Here is a 20,791-nt window from a genome sequence, read left to right on the forward strand (position 1 = left end):
GCTTTTAATGCGTGTATTTTTCCTCCTGGCTACGTAGCCAAGTAGATGACAACTGACCAATAGTGAGGGTGCAGCATATACTGGATTTTCCGATTTTGTGGAAACACAAAAAACAGCAAGGGGATTCAGACCACACCCCTCCTGATTCTTTCCAGGACTGAGTTTATAAGCTGACTTTCAAAATTGTTATATACGTTCTTCTGTATTTATGTAGTGGATACATCCGTATTTTCTATGTGGTTATTTTATATTTTAGATCATGTTGTCCATCTCTTTATAGCATATAACATACTCCGGGTTGAAATTACTCGCTAACGCTAAATAAGGATCAACCCAGGTTGATCGTTATTTTCTTGGTTTATCATGAATGTCAGGGCAATTAATGTAATTTAAATAGCGTGTACTCACCTTTTGAACCAACTAAAGGCAGTGAAGGAGTTATTTTCTATTCTTTAATGATAATGACAATCCACTTTTTTTTAACTCTTTCTAAGGGATATTTATAATTTAACAATTGGAAATGGCTTATAGAAAACAAATATTGCCACAAATGATGTTCCTCAGAAAATCATGCAGCGATAATGTTGTTCAGTGCTAAGAAACCTTGGACCTTGAACCTTTGCTCAGCATCAACTGTAGTTTCTCTCAGTTCTGGTGAAACAAGAACACCAATGTTGTTCTCATTTCACAACAACAGAAGTGAGAAACCTTGGACATCTTTTCTCTTTTTCAACTGTTGTTTATCTCAGTTTAAGTTGTTTATTACTGTCATTGAAATGGTGGCTCTGCCTACCACAAACGCTTTGGTGTGAGATGAATGCAAAGTAATCACTCACTCATTCAATTGTTATAAATAGGGTAGTGGTGAGTACACACCCTGGCGTTTCAATCCCTTTCGGTGAAGCAGAGCGGTATACTTGTGCCAGCAGGTGACATTTTATCACCAGGTCTTATTCTTGTCATCTGACGTTCCAGTTTTTACCTCATTCAATATTCATACCCGTTAAAAGGGAAATACAACTCAGTGGTTAGAACACGGGAAAAGGCATACTGTATGCTCTTTCATTCATGCTGGACAATTAATGATGATGCTTATGCATCATAAACAACAACAATGTGATGTGAAATACTGGCTCCAGAAGTTAAAGGGAACAGGAAATGTTTTTTGTTTATTGCATAATATCTAACAGATATTCTTTTATCTGTCCTCTAGGCCTACGGCTCGGGCTGTGACATTGTCATCTTGGCCAGTGATTTTGAGTGTGTGCAGATAATCCCGGGTGCCCAACATGGAAACATACAGGTGGGCTGTGTGGAGTGCTCCCACCAGCTTGGCCGGGTGAGTCTCACACACACACATACACATACACAAACATACACACCGCTCAAACATTCTTCAAGGGATTTTCTCACCCAAATCCGCATATTGCTGTTGCTTTACCAGACCGTTACTCGAACTGTTGTTTGGGAGGAAATAACAACATGTCCGCTTCCCAACCTGCTATTATAAAATTGTGATCCACAACCGCCTCCACCCGTGGTTATAGCTGGGTCACACGGGCCAATTATTCAATCCGCTCATCTCTAACACAAACACAAATACACATGCATTCCACTCCTCTTAGTGTTCATTAGTATCAACTATGCGCTGAGCCAGGGGAAGTAAAAATGCAACAATTTAAATTGATGAGTGCACTCATCTCCTGGCTACTCTTTCAGCAACCCTTTCCTGCATCCTGCCTTTCCTCTCTCACTCTCTCTTGTCTATCTATCTCGGTCTCTCCCTTTGTCTCTCTCCCTCTTCTGTGGCAGTGAGTGTGCAGATGCCCTGATGAAGTAAGTAATGTAGTGATGATGAAGGCAGTTTTTTATTTTTAGATTGCCGCCTCTTACGGGAACACGGTCTGCATCTTTGAACCTATTGCTACCAGCCCAAACAAACGCCACAAGGTGAGCACAAGCTGTGTGTGTGTGTGTGTGTGTGTGTGTGTGTGTGTGTGTGTGTGTGTGTGTGTGTGTGTGTGTGTGTGTGTGTGTGAGTGTGTGTGTGTGTGTGTGTGTGTGTGTGTGTGTGTGTGTGTGCATTCACAAAAGTGTATATGAATGTGAATTTATGTTTCATACACTATGAATTAAGACATTGATGATAACACATTTTTGTCAATTCATTACGGGCACCAATTACATTATCAGTTGCTTCTACCTTCATAAGTCAAATCTTTTAGAAGCCTGGGTCTGGACTATATGGCAAAATCGATATCACTATACACCATCAGTCGAAACGACAATTATCACGATATCGGTAAAGTAGTGTGTGTGTGTGTGTGTGTGTGTGTGTGTGGTATTTTTGGGTTCTGACTGAAGCCCGGATATAATACCATTAGAACTCATTATATTACTTGTCAATAATCATTAATCCAACAATGTTTATGTTGAATATGACATGCGCCAAGCACCATGGCATTATACGACAACAAACGTAACCATCTTGGATATAAACCGCAGATTCACAGAGACCGTTAAGTTAGATATAAGTGTCCTCGAAGCTTAACCCTCTCTCGGAGGTGGACATCAACCTCTGCACATACAGTAATGTAGTGTAGCGGCTGAGCGGGATTAAGTGGGTGTGCATTCCTTAATACATCCATGTTTTTAAGGTTGTTTCCCTGTTTGATAACTTAAAGCTGGCATTCATTCTTTTGGAGAGTGTTGGTTTAAAAGAAAAATCCTAATTGTAACAAATACAACTGCACACCTTTTATGTTATCAAAGGCAACTTATATTAAGGTACTGCAGTGCTAGTTAACACAACCAGTGTGGCCGACCCCTTTTCGTCGTCGTCGACTTCATTACTGCTGGTGATGGCTTCTACGTCCACATTGGCGTTGCAGTCTTGGGCACTCATTTTGCCAACCTTGACAGTGCTCAGAGTACTGGATTTTCATATGGGGATTTGGGGCCCAGCATGCATACATGTACGTCATCAAGCACTGAAGTTGCCTATTGTGTTCTGCTTAAACGCATTGTACTTACTTAGGGTGATCCGCAAAGTCAGTGATTGATCCTGTTAAATGTATAAATAAAATAATGCTAAATGTATTTAAAAACGTATCATCGTTATCGCGGTAGATTTGATCATGGTTAATAGTAAAAATGATTTATCGTCCACCCTTTATAAGCCGCAATGTTTCAGATTCCAACACCAGAAAAGATAACCAATGAATCAAAGTATTTATAGATAATGTGCGTGCGTTTTTACCGTCTCTAATGGCAGCCCTGCTAACATCCAGGATCCTTGTTTTCTGCTTGTAACTGACACCCGGCGCCCCAGTTCCCGGTCGATCACACACAGAACACAAGCACGGTTTGACACAAGTGTCTGTTTGCTGATTTGCTCTCCTTCCGTCTCTCCTGTCCTGTTGCTAACAGCAACTAAACTATCAGTGGCAAAAGACAGGACAGTTCCTCCTAGATGCTATCACCTACAACCTTGCCTGGGACCCTCAAGGTAGATGCCGGCTTCTTGTCATCAAGACTCACCTAAAATGTCTAACTTGCCAAACCGCTCCACATACAAAGCTCCAACTCACAATGCTTATTTGCCTTTTTGGAATCTGTATTTGCTTTGTTTGAAAGTGTTTGTGTGTGTGTGTATATGTGTCGCTGAAAGCCCTAAGTGCATCATTAATTGCGTGCATTCTGAACAGCATGTAGTCTTCTGTGCTGTTGCAGTCACAGTGGTTGAAGTCAAACCAGTAACCTTAACCTGAGCTCCTTGATGCCTCCAGGGAACCGTATCCTGGCAGCCACGGAGCGTCTGCAGCTGTGGGCGCCGCCCCCGGCAGACTCCTTGATCGAGGAGGAGGACGGACAGACCACCGACGATAAGGTCCACCCTGTCCTCAATGACTGGAAGTGTATCTGGCAGTGCAAGTAGGTCACCGACCCCTGCCTTTCTCTCTCTGCCCCGTCTCTGTCTTTGTTAAACAACAGAGTGCTTGATGTCTAGGCCATTACTTTAAGTGGGGCAGGTTGAATAGTACAGATGAAAGGTTCCAAAACACAAACTATTTTTCTATTTTTAAAAATTGCAGATGCAATTCCTATACTTATATATCACCATGCTATGTAACATGTTGAGGTAGAGGTTATAACCATGATACTAGGAAGAAGGGGGCGGGACACTGATAAATGACCTTTTCAAATTATGATTCTAATAATGTAATGCTTTTACCCAAGCGTGCAATTAGATTTAATATATGGGTAAATGTAACTGCAATATCTTTTTTAAACTAGCTCAATCGCGGTGATGGGCAGCTGCCATTTTAGCTCCTTCAATATCAGGCTTGTGCTCATGCTCAAGCACGTCCCACTGATTGGCTGACGTCAGATCTAATTCTTTCAGACTCAAATTGCTATCCCAGAATCTAGGATAGTCAGAGAAGTGTGAATAAAAATGAACAAGCTACAGGCTGACTTGGTTACTAGAACGACCAAAAGAATCCATAATGGTGAAGCATTCAGGTACCGCAAGAGCCTATGATACCTAAACCACACAGTGCTGTGTAGTGCGCAGCGTCCTCAAACAATCCCATCTAGTGCGACCACGGCAGGGTGACAGTACGCTGGAGCTCCATGAGTGTGTTTATGTGCGCTAAATCAACAATAGCACAAATATAGAAGATTTTAGGTAGAAACAAAACATCCTGTACATGTTTTCTGAATACTTGGCTTAAGAGCCCTTTAAACATTTGTGTTGACTGGTTTTCAGATTTGCTTGGGTCAATGATTTCTAGGGGAGAGGGTTGGTAATGAATAGGTCTGCTTGAGTGAGCTTGGAACATTGATCATGGAGTTGAAAAGTAATTACATGCTTTCAGTTGTATATTGACTGCTGTTGTCTTCCTGATATGTTTATTGTCATATGGGTGACCTTTGACAGCTGTGTAGCCTTCTCTTTCAAATGACAAATGAAGTCTCGCTGCTGTCTCAACGGTTTCATAAAGTAAAATTGTCTGATTTAAATTAAAAGATGGAGTTGGATTGGAATTGTTGTAGCTTAAGGATCTTTGAACGCCTAAATGTGAATGATGTTGGTTATCATGCACACATTACCAATGAGTAATCTTATAATGAGAAACATGAGCAGCAACTCTTTTTTTATCATATTCTGTACCAAACGTTGTTTCTGTTCCAAACCTACAATTTTGTACAATCCGAGAAATCCACATGTTGCGTAATATGTGAAACTTGCATCTTAGACAAGAGAACCTGTCCAGTGCTGAGGCAACAGCGTACACAAAACCTGAACCATAGCATCAATGGGGAAGTGCAAGTGTAAAGATTCCCGACCACACCAGAAAACACACACCATTAAGGAACTACACACACGTGCATACCAACCAATGTGTATGTCCTGTGACTAATAAGTGTTTTCAGTTCTGGGTTGACTATGATGCTCTACACTTTAGGAGTTTGAAAATGGGAAGATGAAAGGGGAAGTGATGGTTTTTCCTACAGAGATGTGAACATCACTGATATCCTTTTTATTTATTTATCAATTTTTTACTCTGATCCACGCTGTGTCTATAGGACTGCTGCTTCCGTGCACATCGCCAAGTGGTCCCCTGATGGAGAGTACTTTGCAACCGTGGGCAAGGTATATTAAAAGTGCACAATATATACAACAATAGGACACCGAGGTGGAATATAAAAAATGCAATACAAAAAAAATGTGCAGATTACAATCCAACAGTGCCAAATATCCTCCATTGAAAGCAAATGTGCATTTGTCTAGGATGACTGCCTGCTCAAGGTGTGGTACGCCTCCACGGGCTGGCGCTCGGCGGTGGTGGGCCAGGACCTGCCCGACAAGAAGGGTCCGTCTGTTCACTTCTCCTTCGTCTACCTGGCCCACCCCCGCTCCGTCACCGGCATGTCCTGGAGGAAGACCAGCAAGTATATGCCTAAGTAAGAGGTCTCCCTGTGCCCACTTATAGTGGTTTCAGCAGGTGGTTGATTCATATCTGCATATACATGGGGGTGGGACATAACATGAGTCACTCTGAGTGAGTGAGCGATATTATGTCCCCGTGTGAGTGTGACACTATAGGCAGGGGGTCAGAGGGTCAGAGATAACAGATATATATCTCTCCGTGTGGATGGGTCTCATGAAGACCTTGTAGACAGTTGATAGTACCCATTAATCTCTCAATGATGACTGCTCAACTGGAACGTAATCCTTTTTTGGTATTCAATGGATAAGGGCCCCCTTACACACACCCACACTCACTCACTCGTTCGCCCGCTCACTCATACTCGCGCACACACGGTCATATATACTCATACTCGTACACACACTCATACTCATCCCCAAACCCAAACTAGCCAATTCATTGTAATGTTTCAGTAGTGAACTGCAGCCATCGTCAGTGTCCTGCTCCCTGCTCATGTTTGATCTCATTATTCCGAAGGGGATCGGTGTGCAACGTGTTGCTGTCTTCCTGTGAGGATGGCGTGTGCCGGCTGTGGTCAGAGACCCTCCTGCCAGAGGACACTCTGCTGGGGGGGCAGATCTCTGAAAACACGCACACCTTCAGCTCCACCCTGCCTGGCAACAAGGACAAGATCCAGCATGCACTGGAGGTACAGTACGGTGTAGTACCCACTAACATACCACCACTGTTGCTGTCATCGGAGATAACACGAACATGCAACATTACAGACATGCTCCCTTCATCAAGAGTTTGAGGCGGGATGATGGTGTGGACTCCTAGCCCAAAGCTGAAATATTAAATCATCTCCTGCTCTCTTTTTTTCCTTTGCCGCTGCAGTCAATCCACCACCTGAAGCATTTGCGTCGGGGGCGGCGGAGGTCCTCTGCTCTGGTGGCGCACACGGAGCTCCCCTCCCAGATGGGTGCTCCGGATACACACACACACCGACACATCGCCCACCACGCCAACGCCTTGTGTCACTTCCACATCTCGGCCAGTATTAATCCCAACACAGGTGGGTGCTTTTGGGGAGTCTGAGGTCACATCACATCTCCCTGTCGCTACAGGTGCTGAAGGTCATATTCCCGAGTGGTAAAGAGAGAGAGAGAGCGAGCAGAGAACGATTTTTGAACTATAGAACCAAAGAAACATCCCCTGCCTCCCTAAGTTTGTCTGTTCATAATAGTATTGCTTTCCAAATCAAGAAATGTGTAATTTGTTGAGAAGATTTCATGCGAACAAGACTGTGTAACACCAGTCGCAATTTGCAGTTGGAAAACATGCAAAGGCATAAATAAGTGAATATAATAACATATTATATTATATGTGTATTTATTTTGTTTTTCATTTAAAAAGCATTTGAATCATGAATTGAGATTTGAGAGTTAAAAATGACCAAAAAATCTGAATATATGTATAACCGAGCTCCGATCAAATGGCCCGAACGTTTCTGCGTTGCCTTTCCCATTTCCTGTGTGTTTCACCATTCTTTCCTTGACGCGGGTCTTTTGTACCTATTAGACCTTCCTGCGGTGCTGGCCGACGCGGCGGTCTTCAACCCGGACGACGGCAGCGGCAGCGGGGGCTTTGTGGTCCACTGGCTCAACAACAAAGACCTGAGCTTCACCTCCTCCACGGACCTCTTCATGCTGCAGCTGCGCAAGCTCTCAGAGCAGCAGCTGGAGCAGACCACCGACGACCCGCTAGACGCGCCCGACGGCTCTCCCTTGAAGTTTGACTTTGGTACGGCCCACAGTCTATCTGCATTGAATAAACGCAAATGTGAATGGGAGTTTCTTAGCAGCAGAGGATTGATTACCAACCCAACGGATACCTTAATTTACACAGATATTTGATCCCCTCTTGCTTATGGGACATTGGATCCATAAACGGATCATTAGTCTTTATACATATTGTATTGTATTGTATAATCATGATGCTGCAGTGTTTTCTACAGTGTTTTGATGGCCTCCCCTCCGTCCCGCTCTCGCCCTAGACCTGGACGAGATGTCGGACAAGGCGTCCTCGGAGCAAGGCGAGGAGGGGGAACTCGGCGAGCAGGGCAGCAACAAAGCCTCGTCCCCGGGCTCGGGCTCCAGCATGCCCCTGCCCTCCATGCTGCTGGAGAGGAAGATGGAGACGCTGACCCTGGAGTGGAACCGGAGCCCCGACATGCTGTTCACCATCCACCCGTCGGACGGCTCCTTCCTGGTGTGGCACGTCAAGTACCTGGACGAGTTCATCCAGGGCATCTTCAGACAGGTTCAGGTGAGAAGAAGGCCCGGGCACAGCACACCCTAGCTCTCTCACTCCCTGCGATCGCGTACTACATGATGCGGGCACCGTGCCCTCTGAGGCTCGCTCTGCATGTGTGCAGAGTTGAATAGGTATGACACAGACGCCCTCCAGTCTTAGGCAGGTCTCCTCTGATTCATTTCTAAACATAGGATCTCTCTCTCTCTCTGTCCGTCTGTCTCTTTCTCTCTGTCTCTGTCCGTCTCTGTTGATTTCTTTTTATCAGGTGTCCTTCTCCTCACGTATCCCGGTAGCCTTCCCTACCGGAGACGCCAACTCGCTAAGTAAGAACATCCTGATGTACTCCTGCACCCTTCCCGAGGGGGATTGCATCAGCCTCGGAGACCCAGGGAGGAGGCCCCGGCACATCTCCCACTCTGCCTCAGCCTCGGCTGCCCTGGACTCCCCCACCCTGGGCCCCTTCCTGGCCTCTGGTCCTGGGATTGGCCCCGCCGTCATGATGGTCTCCAAACACGTTGATGGATCTCTAAACCAAGTGAGTGATGAAACTTGGTTGAAACTGCTGAAGTCAAGGTTTATTGGGTTATTTGGTTCTCTGTAGTCAACCAAAGAAAATCTTGGTAAACTGAAATTCAACCAACTTTTATACTTATAATAACTAATAAATAACACTGAAAAATATTGTAAGATTGGCTGTGCTTAGTATTATGGGTCCATATGGATGGTGCTGCAACGCGTGCCAAGGGGCTTATTCTGATGTTCACGCTCAAACCTATTGAGATTTCAGAACGAAAGTTAACGGAGCATTGCATACAACATGACAACAAGACCTTCTCCCTTCACCTAACACCAGTGATTGCCGACCGATGAGAATTTGGTCAAACAAGTGCATTTTGACCAACCGAACAAAGCTTGACAGCCCTCATTTTTTTCGATATTGTTGCATCTCCTGGTCTGATGGTCAATGGTATGTTCCTGCAATGTAGGAGGCAGCAGCTGTGAGATGGTGATGACCTCTATCTAGGTTAGATTGAGCCCTGGTCTTTTCCCTTGACTCCTAACCCTTGCCCTCTCTCCACAGTGGGGCGTGACCTTCGCTGAGCGCTCGGCCTTCTCCAACGTCCTGACCGTGTCGCACAAGTTCCGCTACTGCGGCCACCGCTTCCATCTGAACGACCAGGCGTGCCACACGGTGCTGCCGCTGCTGCTGACCTCCTCGCACCACAACGCCCTGCTCACCCCTCCATCTGCCCCCAGCAGCCTGGAAGGGGAGCAGCAGCTAGCCCTGCCGCTGCCCAAGGGCCACCCCAGGTACCAGGGTCGGACTTAACTCAGAAAGCTGTTGTGTAGTGTATGAATCAGTTAATATGTATATATAGTGGCTGTTGTCACCCACCCCACATAAGGCAATTGGAACTGTTTTTTTATGTTATAGCTTTGTATACAAAATATTGTTGTTCAGTGAATTTATATCTAGTCTTTGAAAATCAGAAGATGCTTTTGAAATCAAACCAGCTAATAAAATAACAAAATATAACTAGCTGAAAACAGCTGAAAGCACGTTTTTGCATGCAATGAAATGGCAGAAACAACCCTTGTCTGTTGTTGTCATTGATGAACTGGCTTTCTTTAATTTGAAGACAGTATCACATTTTAAAGGGAAACCAGGGAAAGAAAACATCAACCCGTTGAGAAATGTGTCGTTGAAAGGGAACAGTTGAGAGGTTAATATTTTAGGCAAAAGGGACTTCCCTGCTGACGCAGAAGGAAGCATTAATCATTCGTTTACCGTTTTCCTCCCACTGCATTTTCAGGAAGCAGCTTCGCAACGCAGCCACAAGGACTTTCCATGACCCCAACGCCATCTACAGCGAGCTGATCCTTTGGAGGGTGGACCACATCGGGCCCCTGTCCTGCACCGGCGGCGTCTCTGAGCTGGCGCGCATCAACTCCCTGCACACCTCAGCCTTCAGCAACGTGGCCTGGCTGCCCACGCTAGTGCCCAGCTCCGTGCTCGGTCAGCTCACACACACACACACACACACTCCCACACGCAAACAAGCACACAAGCTTCGAGACCTCATAGGCCCTTCTTATGTAACTGATGTTTAACCCCATTACGAATTGTGTTTTTGTTTTATTTTTTTCGCGAATGTTTAAGCAGAGCCATTCATTTTTACAGGGAAGATTGAATCACCTGAGACGTAAGAATTTGGTATATTACATAAGCGCACATAATAGCACGCAAATGTGTTACTAAGTAACAAATGTGCTACTAAGAAGTGAATGTGTTTTGTAAGAAACTGAACGGTACACATCGGAAGCAGCTTCACAACCTTCTAATGTTTGCAGTAAATCCACAAGCATAAATCTCTTTTTTCTTTTCATGTAGTAGTAGGTGGTGTCGTTGCTCAAAATGCTGGCTTTGCAAAACTTTGCAAGGCCCATGTGAGAATGCTGCTCACCTCACTCAAATAGAATTGGAGCAGATGCTAAGGAAAATATGATTGGGGTTACTGTTTGGAAGAGCAGTGCCACGCCAGAGGAGCTCATGCAAATTATTGTGTTTTGGGGGCAGCTGATGCCTGTGTAATTAAGGCTGCTAATTCGGTTCCCTAGGAAGCTACTGTAACAGTGCCAGCGCCTGCTTTGTGGCATCAGATGGCAAAAACCTCCGTCTCTATCAGGCTGTGGTGGATGCCCGGAAACTACTGGATGAGCTCTCAGACCCTGAAACATCTGTAAGTGTGCACATGAATACACACACACACACACACACACACACACACGCACACGCACACACACACACACACACACACACACACACACAGTGATAAGCTTTGTCTCTTCAGGTGGCCTACTTAAATACGGGTACATGATGTTCCTCTTCGTTGCATGTCAATATGTAAAATTCTGGCCTCGGCATTGGATGCTAGAGGGGAACACTGTTATTTTGCTCTGTCCTGAAATCACAGATGTTATGTCAAATTGGCTACATCCCCACAAGGCTTTGCAATTAGATGTTGACCTACTGTATGGTGGCTATGTTCAGGGTTTCAGCATGGAGAGCATATATATATATATTTGCTTAATGGTTTGCAGTTTGAACATTTGTAAATAAAGTGATTGAGCACAATTGTGAATCCTAACTTATTGCCAAAATAATGAGTGTGTGTGCATCCATCTCCGTGCAGAACCTTGTGGGGGAAGTGTTTAACATCGTGAGTCAGCAGTCCACTGCCAGGCCCGGGTGTATAATAGAGCTGGACGTCATCACCAACCAGGTCAGCAGGCCACACGCCCCCTTCCCAGCCCCCCCACATCCGACCCAGGCTTCAAGCTTGTAGCAAGCAGCTCTCATGATACTTGTTTTTCTTTCAACCAGTGTGGCTCCAACACCCAGCTGCTGCACGTGTTCCAGGAGGACTTCATCCTGGGTTACAAGCCACAGGAAGAGCCGGCGGAGCACACGCCTGCCTTCCCCTGTGCTGAGGGTAACCAACCCTGCTCTCCATAGCATCAGCATCATTATCGTCATCATAGTTGTTTAAGTTCAAGTCTTTATTTGTCAGATCCATTGAAAAACAAAGAGTCAGACAGGGCACTGAATTATTCAGTCCCCGGCAAAATATTCTAGAAAGATAAAACACGCAAAACATACACAGTAAGTAGTAAAGTAGTAAATATACTAGAAAGCAAAAAGTTGATTACTGGGTAACAGGATGAACCCAGGATGAAGGAAAGGCAAAGGTCTATGCTATATGCAATTATGAGGTATTATTAATTATCAATGGATGAGTATTTCATGCCTTCCTCTTCCCTTAGACTACCACCCTCCACCATTTTCTGAGAAGTTCTTCCTGGTGGTGATCGAGAAGGATCTCAACAGAAACTCTGTCCTCCAGATGTGGCACCTGCACCTCAAGTCCGTCCAGGCCTGCATGGGTGAGTGGAACAGAGCTGGTGTGGATAAACAACCATTTCTGGACTTTTGGTTTCCACAATGGTTTTCCATACTGTTTTGTTGTGTTGGTTTGAAGAAATCTAGTTTTATAATTGTTCAGTGTCATCAGTTATTGTATTTACCTATCTTGTATCAGACCTTTTTTTTATATTTGTATTTATTATTAATTAAATGGCATGTGTTAATATATATCTAGAACACATGATTACAATAACATGACATCATTGTTGTACAATTTCGATTATAAAGCAATTGCCATGTTCAATAGCAGTTCAGACACTCTGTGGCTGCAGCGCTGTGAGCAAATATCCAACATGTCAATCCCCTGGTGTGAGCAGATGAGCCCAGTCCAGACTACAGCTTCCAGAGCCAGCTGATGGTCCCCAATCAGGCCATGAATCCAGACTCCTCCCCTGAGACCTCCCCCATGACCGCCCTGCCCCGCTCGGCCTCCACGGCCAACCTGCTGACCGCCAGCAAGCTGATCCTCAGCTCCAAGCTGGTCTACAGCAAGAGGCTGGACCTGCCTCACGGCGTGGAGGTGACCCGGGCCACGCCCTCTGCTGGTAGGCATCCACACACCCCAATGACATCAGGCAGCCGTTGATCTGAGTCCAACGTTTGATTAAGCTCTTAGATTTGTTAATACTGTTTTTTTGCGCTTAGAACATCCACAAACCATGTGTAAGCACATGATATTTTCATTTTTTGCTACACATGTTACCCTGTAACAAGGTCGATGGAACGGAGCAAGCAGAACATCCTGCACGTTATACAGGGGCCTAATCTAAGGGCCCCCAGCAGAATTTGTTGGGGGGGGGGGTTGTACCAACATTGGCCACTGTGCCATGTTTTCTCTGCAAAACAGAGTACTTATAAGCAGGACTGGTCTGTGAAAAGTTATCTCTACTGCTGCTTAATTCTGTTCTCAAGATTTTCACAGTTTATATTCTACACCCTTTGCAGCCGTGGGTGAGCCACAGTTGCTGTGGCAACCAGTGTGAAGAAAAATGTGACAAAAAACATGGGACCCCTTGTCCAAACCTAATGCATAAGTTATCACTTATGCATATCCCATTAAGTTGGAAAGGCTTTTGTCTGTATTCACCGAACACAACCGATGGTTCCATGTCCAACAGTTTGTTAGTCTGCAGTGGAAAAAAAATCTAATAAAAACAAGAGCACAGGTTCCATTACATGGCAGTTCAGCAGTGATAAAATGCCATTAGCCTCCAAGTGTGGGTGTTCAAATCTCCTGAAATCCTCCCAAGTGACCCCTTTTCCTATCTGCTGTGTTGCTGTTGCCATGTGATCTGATCAGGCCATCTGTTCCTCCCTCTCCCGCTCTATCTCCCGGTGTGCGTTTGCCTCCCTCTTGTCCACAGGCCACCTGAGCTCCTCCTCCATCTACCCGGTGTGCCTGGCCCCCTACCTGATCGTCACCACCTGCTCCGACTCCCGCGTGCGCTTCTGGCACTGCACGTCGGAGGGCCCCGGGGAGGCAGAGCAGGGCACGCGGGCCTACCGCTGGGCGCCATGGGCCCTGCTCAACGACGAGGAGGACAGCAACAGCGCCGTGAGCGTGGCGGGACGTCCCGTGGCCGTGGCCTGCTCCTACACGGGCCGGCTGGCCGTGGCCTTCAAGCAGACGCGGCAGGTGCAGGTGGGCGGGGCATTTTGTGCTTGTTTTTTGGAGTAGGATGGAACCGGCGGCGTATGCTGATCTGTAGACCCCCCATCCCACCCACCCACCATCCATGCTTTGACAGATGGATGCGTAGGTGGCGATAGGCTCTAGGGAGAATAAGAGAGTGTGAGAGAGCGGTGGTGGTTAATCGATTTAAGTGGGCAACTAAATTCCGATGTCTTTATTCTTTTGTTTTCGATTTTTGCCGTACCAAATTGTTTTCTTTGTCATACCAAACAATGATACCAAACACGCAGTAGTAATTCACACTTGCTGGCTCGAATCCACTTTCAGTCTTGCAAGATAATTTGGTCTAATGAAAGTCCCTCCTCTAGCCCATGGGATCTGGCGGGGACTTCTCCATGCACGTGTCTATCTACGAGTGTGAGTCCACCGGGGGGTCGGAGTGGGTGCTGGAGCAGACCATCCACCTGGACGACTTCACCCGGCTGTCCTCGACCCTGGACCCCAGGGTCAGCGTGGACTCCAACCTCTTCATCTACAGCCGGTAAGGAGTTATTGTGTGTGTGTGTGTGTGTGTGTGTGTGTGTGTGTGTGTGTGTGTGTGTGTGTGTGTGTGTCTGTGTCTGTACTCGCCTGTGCATCTTCCCTTTGATGACCTTCTTTTAAACTCCGATGCAGATCGGACCTGTACATGAGCAGGGACCACAACTCGCCCAACATCAAGCACTACGTCCACCTGGACTGGCTGTCCAAGGAGGACGGCTCCCACATCCTGACGGTGGGCGTGGGCTCCAACATCCTCATGTACGGCCGTATCTCGGGCATGGTCAACGAGCAGGCGGCCAGCAAGGACGGGGTGGCGGTCATCACCCTGCCGCTAGGGGGCAGCATCAAGCAGGGCATCCGCTCGCGCTGGATCCTGCTTCGCACCGTGGACCTGGCGTCGTCGGTGGACGGCACGCCCTCCCTGCCCGTGTCGCTGTCCTGGGTGAGGGACGGCATCCTGGTGGTGGGCATGGACTGCGAGATGCACGTGTACGCCCAGTGGCACCAGGACCGCAAGCCCCGGGACACGGGAGCCTGCGACGGCAGCCTGTCGTCCGCCGACAACATCGCCAGCATCGGCGCCTCTTCCGCCGGGCCGGAGGGCAGGTCCCGATCCAAGAGCGTGTTCGAGAGCAGCACCGTGGTGGACGAGGCCCTGCGCGCCCCCGCCGGCCTGCAGGAGGGCGGCCTGTTTGAGGCGGCCCACTCGCTGTCCCCCACGCTGCCGCAGTACCACCCCACTCAGCTGCTGGAGCTCATGGACCTGGGGAAGGTCCGCCGTGCCAAGGTGACGCCACCCCGGCTGCTCAGACACACGGGGCTGGAGAGGAGGGTCAAGGGTCAGCGATTACAATAGTGCTATTCACGCTTGAGTCAATTAGCCGATTGCTTTTCTTAGGGAACCTGCGCTTAAGCAGGTGGCGACGGGGCATCTTGCCCAAGGATGCTTACAGGTGGGCTGACTACATTAGGAATCAAAACCAGAATATCTTGTACGCACACTAGCCACTACATAGTCCTACCTTGTAGGTGCATTATCATTATGATGAATTATAAATTCTTACCGACATGTTTTACCTCTGACCAGGCCATTCTTTCGCACCTGGTGAAGTGTATTGCCGGGGAGGTTGCCGTCGTGAGGGACGTGGAGGCAGGGGAGGGCGGGGCCAGGAGGCACCTGTCCAGGACCATCAGCGTCACGGGCAGCACGGCCAAAGACACCATTGTGGCGGGGCGCGACGGGGGCAGGGACTACACGGAGATCAACTCGGTGCCCCCACTGCCCCTCTACTCCCTGCTGTCGGCCGACCTGGACACCTCCTACAAGGGAGGGGAGGAGGGTGGCAAGGCGCCAGAAGGGGAGAGGACGCAGAAGAGCGGGGAGGACCAGTATACAGACCTCTTTCAGGTAGGCGGGGGTTGAGGAGTAAGTGCATGCTGTTCTCCACCAGGAAAGACTGATATATTTAGACAAAAATGATGATGATGATGATGATGATGATTTGCGGATATTCAACCAAAGCTAAATCAGTACAGAACATTATTGAACTTGACCTTGACTCTTCAACATACAAAAATGGAATGAGGTAGGAGGTATCACTCACAAAGGAGGCCCTATACTACTGATTAATTTTGGCCGGTCAAATTGTCAATTTTCAAACTGTGTTTTTTTGGAAAGGTTGGAGGAGCATCCCTATGTTTTTGACACCCACCCTTCTGTGTTGCACAGGTGCAGGCAGTGACCACTGATGACTTTGTGAGCTTTGCAACTGAGAAACCAGAGAAGAAGTCACGGGTCATTAATCTCTCTCAGTATGGCCCTACATACTTTGGGCCTGAACACGCACAGGTACAATCTGTTCTCATGCTGTACATTCTATAAACGGTATACACATTTAGTTTCTGATATTTGAGATGACCTTTGAATCGAGATTCTATGAATATATGTTCTAATTTCCCATTAGTCAGCATGTTATTTCATCTCGCTGTCAAACTCTCTTATTCTCCCACTTTCATTGTCACATTCTCTTTCTCTCACTTAATCTCTCTCTCTCTCTCTCTCTCTCTCTCTCTCTCTCTCTCTCTCTCTCTCTCTCTCTCTCTCTCTCTCTCTCTCTTTCGCACACTCTATCTCTCTCTCTCTCTAATGCTCTCTCCCTCGCTCTATCTGTCTCTGTCTCTCTCTCTGTCTCACCCTCCCCCTCTCTGTCTCGTTCTCTCGTTCTCTCTCCCTCTTTCTGTCTCTGTCACTCCCTCCCTTTCGCTCTCGCTCTCTCTCGCTCTTTTTCTCCCCTCTCCCTCCAGGTGTTATCAAGCCACCTCATGCACTCCAGCCTCCCTGGCCTCACCAGACTGGAGCAAATGTTTCTGGTGGCGCTGGCTGACACAGTGGCAACAACCAGCGCTGAGGTCACCAGCTCTGCTAACCAACAGTACACCGGTCAGTATGTGCACGATGACATTACAACTGATGAACTGTCTGTGGGAAGATTTCCGCATAATCAGACAGGAGGGAGGGACCTATAGGAGCTATTGTTGACAAAATAATGAAGCCTATTTAGAGTGAACATTTTGAAATAGATTCAAGGTTTGAGGGGTCTTTCACGTGTCTATATGTGTGACGGTCGGACCTAGTCGGGGGACGGGTTGTACTTGCTCTGGCAGATGGTCTGACCCCCCTCCCATTCAGGCAGATTTCCAGCCGACCTGGCTTGGGTCGGGACGATCGCCAGTATAGATCTAATGTAGGGTGGGTTTGATACAATGCCTAGATGACCAAGATGGTTGTGTCTGATGTGGAATGGTCTGCTGAATCCGCGATCGAGACAGTATAAGACGAAATAGACAGTGTGTTTTCCCTAAAAGAAGATCAAACAACTGCACATAAACCTTTTGCTGATAAGTCAAATAAATCTGCCTTTCTTCAGAAAATTTGGTGAAAGTTTAATTTGCCAAAGCAGTGCATGCAACCATAATCCTGAGAAATGGAAAACGAGCTGAGGGGCTGAAGGCTAATACGCATTTGCAAATTGGTCTGGCAATGTCGAGCTAGGTCAGACCATCAGATGCCCACAAACTAAGACTACTGTGCAATAAATCACATGTTAAGGCTACAGAAATAAAAAGCTAATCACAACGTTTTTTGTACTCATGATTATATGTGCTTCACTTGAGGCCTGCTATCTCCAGCCATCAAACCTTTTACCACCACAAACGCAGTGTTTATCCTGATGCTCTTGGACGTGTATATAAACAAAGCCTGCCTATTTATTTAGTCTTTTGAGCGCTAGACATTAGCAGGTTGTTCCAGTGCTAAGTAAGCACAGAGTAGGACCTAAGCATGTTTCAAGGACAGCAAGTGTGTAGCATACACTCGACAGTACCACCAAATAATGAAGGATCTTCTGATATGACACTGTTAATATGACTTGCCTCGGTTCCCCTTGGCTCAGAGCTAAACTGCAACGATCGACGAAGATGAGAGCTGTTCTTTTTGCCCCGCCTTCTGTTCACCCTGCAGGGGGCGAGGCCCTGGACGAGTGCGGCCTGCGCTACCTGCTGGCCATGCGTCTGCACACCTGCCTGCTGACCTCCCTGCCCCCGCTCTACCGCATGCAGCTGCTCCACCAGGGTAAGCCGCTGGCGACACACCAACACTGGACCCACTGGTCCCTGAGTGATCAATGTCACCTTCAGAGGGTGAACCAAAACATTGATTGTTGGTTCACTTGGGAGTGTTCAACGAGCCAATTATATGACCCTTGGTGATACTCGATTCATGGTTGGTTCGCTCTCGTTGGAATTTGACATCTCAAGGTCAACCCCACTCTCCTCTGGGACGGTGTGTAGCACGAGACCCCCGGTGTCGGGAGGTTTTCCTCAGAATCCTTGTCATTTCATGGCCCTGACTTTGCATTAATGAGTCGTCGTTTGTTGCCGTTTACCATGACTGCTCACTTGCCATTGTACGTCGCTCTCATCCATGCGTCCGTCCGTCCGCCCCTGGCTGGTGCAGGCCTGTCCACGTGCCACTTTGCCTGGGCCTTCCACTCGGAGGCGGAGGAGGAGATGCTGAACATGATCCCGGCCATGCAGCGTGGAAACCCTCAGTGGTCGGAGCTCCGCGCCGTGGGCGTGGGCTGGTGGATACGCAACATCAACACGCTGCGCAAGATGGTGGAAAAGGTACACGAGGACAAGGGTTGTACCTTTTTAGACCACAAGATTTTATTTTGCCACAGTGCCGCGCTAAAGTTACGAGAAATGTCCCTTTCCTCATCAAAAAGTAAAAGCCTTTTATGGATCTCAAACCCTAAACTGATATTGCAGATTTTTTTCAACGTGTAACAATGCCTTCAAGTTTAGAACTGTCGGCATGTTAGATAATATGTGAGTGTGCGTCCTAACCAGGTGGGGAAAGCCGCCTTCCAGAGAAACAATGACCCATTGGATGCTGCTCTGTTCTATCTGGCCATGAAGAAGAAAGCTGTCCTCTGGGGCTTGTTCAGGTATGCGTTGAGCCTCCAGTTGAGTTCACTTTCGTGCAGAAACCCTTGTATAACATATGTACTATGGAAATATGAGACTATTCCCCCCCCCCCTCTCCTCCCCTCAGGTCGCAGCACGATGAGAAGATGACTAAGTTTTTCAAGAATAACTTCACTGAGGACCGCTGGAGGAAGGCAGCCCTGAAGAACGCCTTCTCTCTGCTGGGCAAGCAGCGCTTTGAGCAGTCTGCTGCCTTCTTCCTCCTGGCTGGATCCCTCAAAGACGCAATAGAGGTGTGAACACACACACACACACACACACACACACACACACACACACACACACACACACACACACACACACACACACACACACACACACACACACACACACACACACACAGATACATACACACATACATACACATACACAGTCTAAACCTCACATACAAACAGCATGCACGGTTCTCCTTGAAGTGTGCCACAGTCAAAACATACAGATAAGGTTTTGAATACTGAGTGAATAATGTTTGCAATCAACAAACATTCCCCACCGCCCATTTTCCCTTCCAGGTGCTGCTGGAGAAGATGGATGACCTGCAGCTGGCCATGATCGTGGCCCGGCTGTACGAGGCCGACTTCGAGAGCTCCTCCACCTGCCAGGGCCTGCTCTACGAGAAGGTGCTGGGATGCAACCGCGACGGCGGCGGCTACCACTGCTCCCGGCTGCACCCGGACCCCTTCCTGCGCAGCATCGCCTTCTGGATCATGAAGGACTACACGCGGGCTCTTGACACGCTTCTGGAGCGCATACCCAAAGAGGAAGAGGAGAACCAAGGTCAGCCGGCCGCAGACTTTTTGGTTGTGATTTTAGTGCTTATAGTCCCCGTTAAAACAGCAGGACCAAATGGAACATCCGAACCAGAGATGAGACATTGTTATTCATATGTCTGCTAAATGGTTTAAACCCTGTTCAGTGATATGGCATTTTTATTGCATTTAACAGCACGGCTAGAGTGTGATCACTGCTTTAAACAAATGGGCAATATTTCCCTGATTCACATCAGCTGGTCAGCCTTCCCTGAGCTAAGGTAACCCTGTTTACTCATAAAATACTGGCAGTTGACAAGATATAAAGGACTCGCTTTCAAAACATAAAACAAGTCCCTAAAAGTTATGTTGTTATTGTGGCGTTGAACATCTGCTGGTCCACTTTCATGGTGATACAAGTTTAAATAGTTGTCTTGTGTATATGTGCAGTATTTATTATTATTTATGTCATAGCTCATTTGAAATATGTCTAAAGGGGAGAAGGATTTCTTTTACAGATCTTCTCAGGCACGTTTGCGACGTAGAACTGATTCAAAGCAGGCCTTCCAGCACGTTTAAACATGTTCTCCACCACCTCTCCCCTGCTCATTCCCCTCCCTCCTGCCCTCCTCAGACGTGATGGTGAAGTCGTGCAACCCAGTGGTGTTCAGTTTCTACAACTACCTCAGGACACACCCGCTCATCATCCGCCGCCACTTCGCCTCCCCTGAGGGCGTCGCCGCAACCGTGGAGAAGAGCAGCGTGGACGAGATCAACCTCATCGAGCGCAAACTCTTCTTCACCACGGCCAACGCACACTTCAAGGTGGGGTGCCACTGCCTAGTGGGGGGGCGAGCTTTGTTTTTAGCCAGTTATTTGTAGTCATTAATTAGCAGGTAGGGTTAGGCATCTAACTCAGGGATGCCTACAAGTACACTGCAGGAACTTGGATTGTAACTCGGCTGGGAGTTAAACTCCCTAACCAACACAGAGAAAAACAAAAAACAAACAATAACATTTAGTTAGCAATAACATTTAGTTAGCAAATGTCACAAAGTCATCTTGTCTTTTGTGTATTTTG

General features: G+C 47.3%; 1 protein-coding gene across 4 annotated transcripts in view; it reads left to right on the top strand.

The window, feature by feature from the left end:
• Window positions 1–20,791, top strand: part of dmxl2 (Dmx-like 2) — a 45,005-nt gene that overhangs the window by 5,085 nt on the left and 19,129 nt on the right. For 3 of the 4 annotated variants that reach the window (XM_079736683.1, XM_079736685.1, XM_079736686.1), the window contains exons 2-31: window positions 1,214–1,339; window positions 1,879–1,950; window positions 3,430–3,508; window positions 3,789–3,933; window positions 5,593–5,659; window positions 5,798–5,970; window positions 6,474–6,645; window positions 6,834–7,011; window positions 7,518–7,739; window positions 7,993–8,264; window positions 8,518–8,787; window positions 9,334–9,563; window positions 10,067–10,269; window positions 10,872–10,993; window positions 11,447–11,536; window positions 11,638–11,746; window positions 12,078–12,197; window positions 12,555–12,782; window positions 13,602–13,879; window positions 14,239–14,411; window positions 14,546–15,200; window positions 15,501–15,821; window positions 16,143–16,262; window positions 16,718–16,853; window positions 17,934–18,044; window positions 18,429–18,598; window positions 18,824–18,921; window positions 19,029–19,194; window positions 19,474–19,738; window positions 20,345–20,535. In XM_079736683.1, the coding sequence (XP_079592809.1) occupies window positions 1,214–1,339; window positions 1,879–1,950; window positions 3,430–3,508; window positions 3,789–3,933; window positions 5,593–5,659; window positions 5,798–5,970; window positions 6,474–6,645; window positions 6,834–7,011; window positions 7,518–7,739; window positions 7,993–8,264; window positions 8,518–8,787; window positions 9,334–9,563; window positions 10,067–10,269; window positions 10,872–10,993; window positions 11,447–11,536; window positions 11,638–11,746; window positions 12,078–12,197; window positions 12,555–12,782; window positions 13,602–13,879; window positions 14,239–14,411; window positions 14,546–15,200; window positions 15,501–15,821; window positions 16,143–16,262; window positions 16,718–16,853; window positions 17,934–18,044; window positions 18,429–18,598; window positions 18,824–18,921; window positions 19,029–19,194; window positions 19,474–19,738; window positions 20,345–20,535 (5,562 nt within the window). The remainder of the gene's footprint in view (window positions 1–1,213; window positions 1,340–1,878; window positions 1,951–3,429; window positions 3,509–3,788; window positions 3,934–5,592; window positions 5,660–5,797; window positions 5,971–6,473; window positions 6,646–6,833; window positions 7,012–7,517; window positions 7,740–7,992; window positions 8,265–8,517; window positions 8,788–9,333; window positions 9,564–10,066; window positions 10,270–10,871; window positions 10,994–11,446; window positions 11,537–11,637; window positions 11,747–12,077; window positions 12,198–12,554; window positions 12,783–13,601; window positions 13,880–14,238; window positions 14,412–14,545; window positions 15,201–15,500; window positions 15,822–16,142; window positions 16,263–16,717; window positions 16,854–17,933; window positions 18,045–18,428; window positions 18,599–18,823; window positions 18,922–19,028; window positions 19,195–19,473; window positions 19,739–20,344; window positions 20,536–20,791) is intronic. The other variant, XM_079736684.1, reaches the window with a different exon arrangement.

Source organism: Pollachius pollachius (assembly GCF_949987615.1).
Source record: "Pollachius pollachius genome assembly, chromosome: 5".
In the NCBI taxonomy this organism is placed as follows: domain Eukaryota; kingdom Metazoa; phylum Chordata; class Actinopteri; order Gadiformes; family Gadidae; genus Pollachius; species Pollachius pollachius.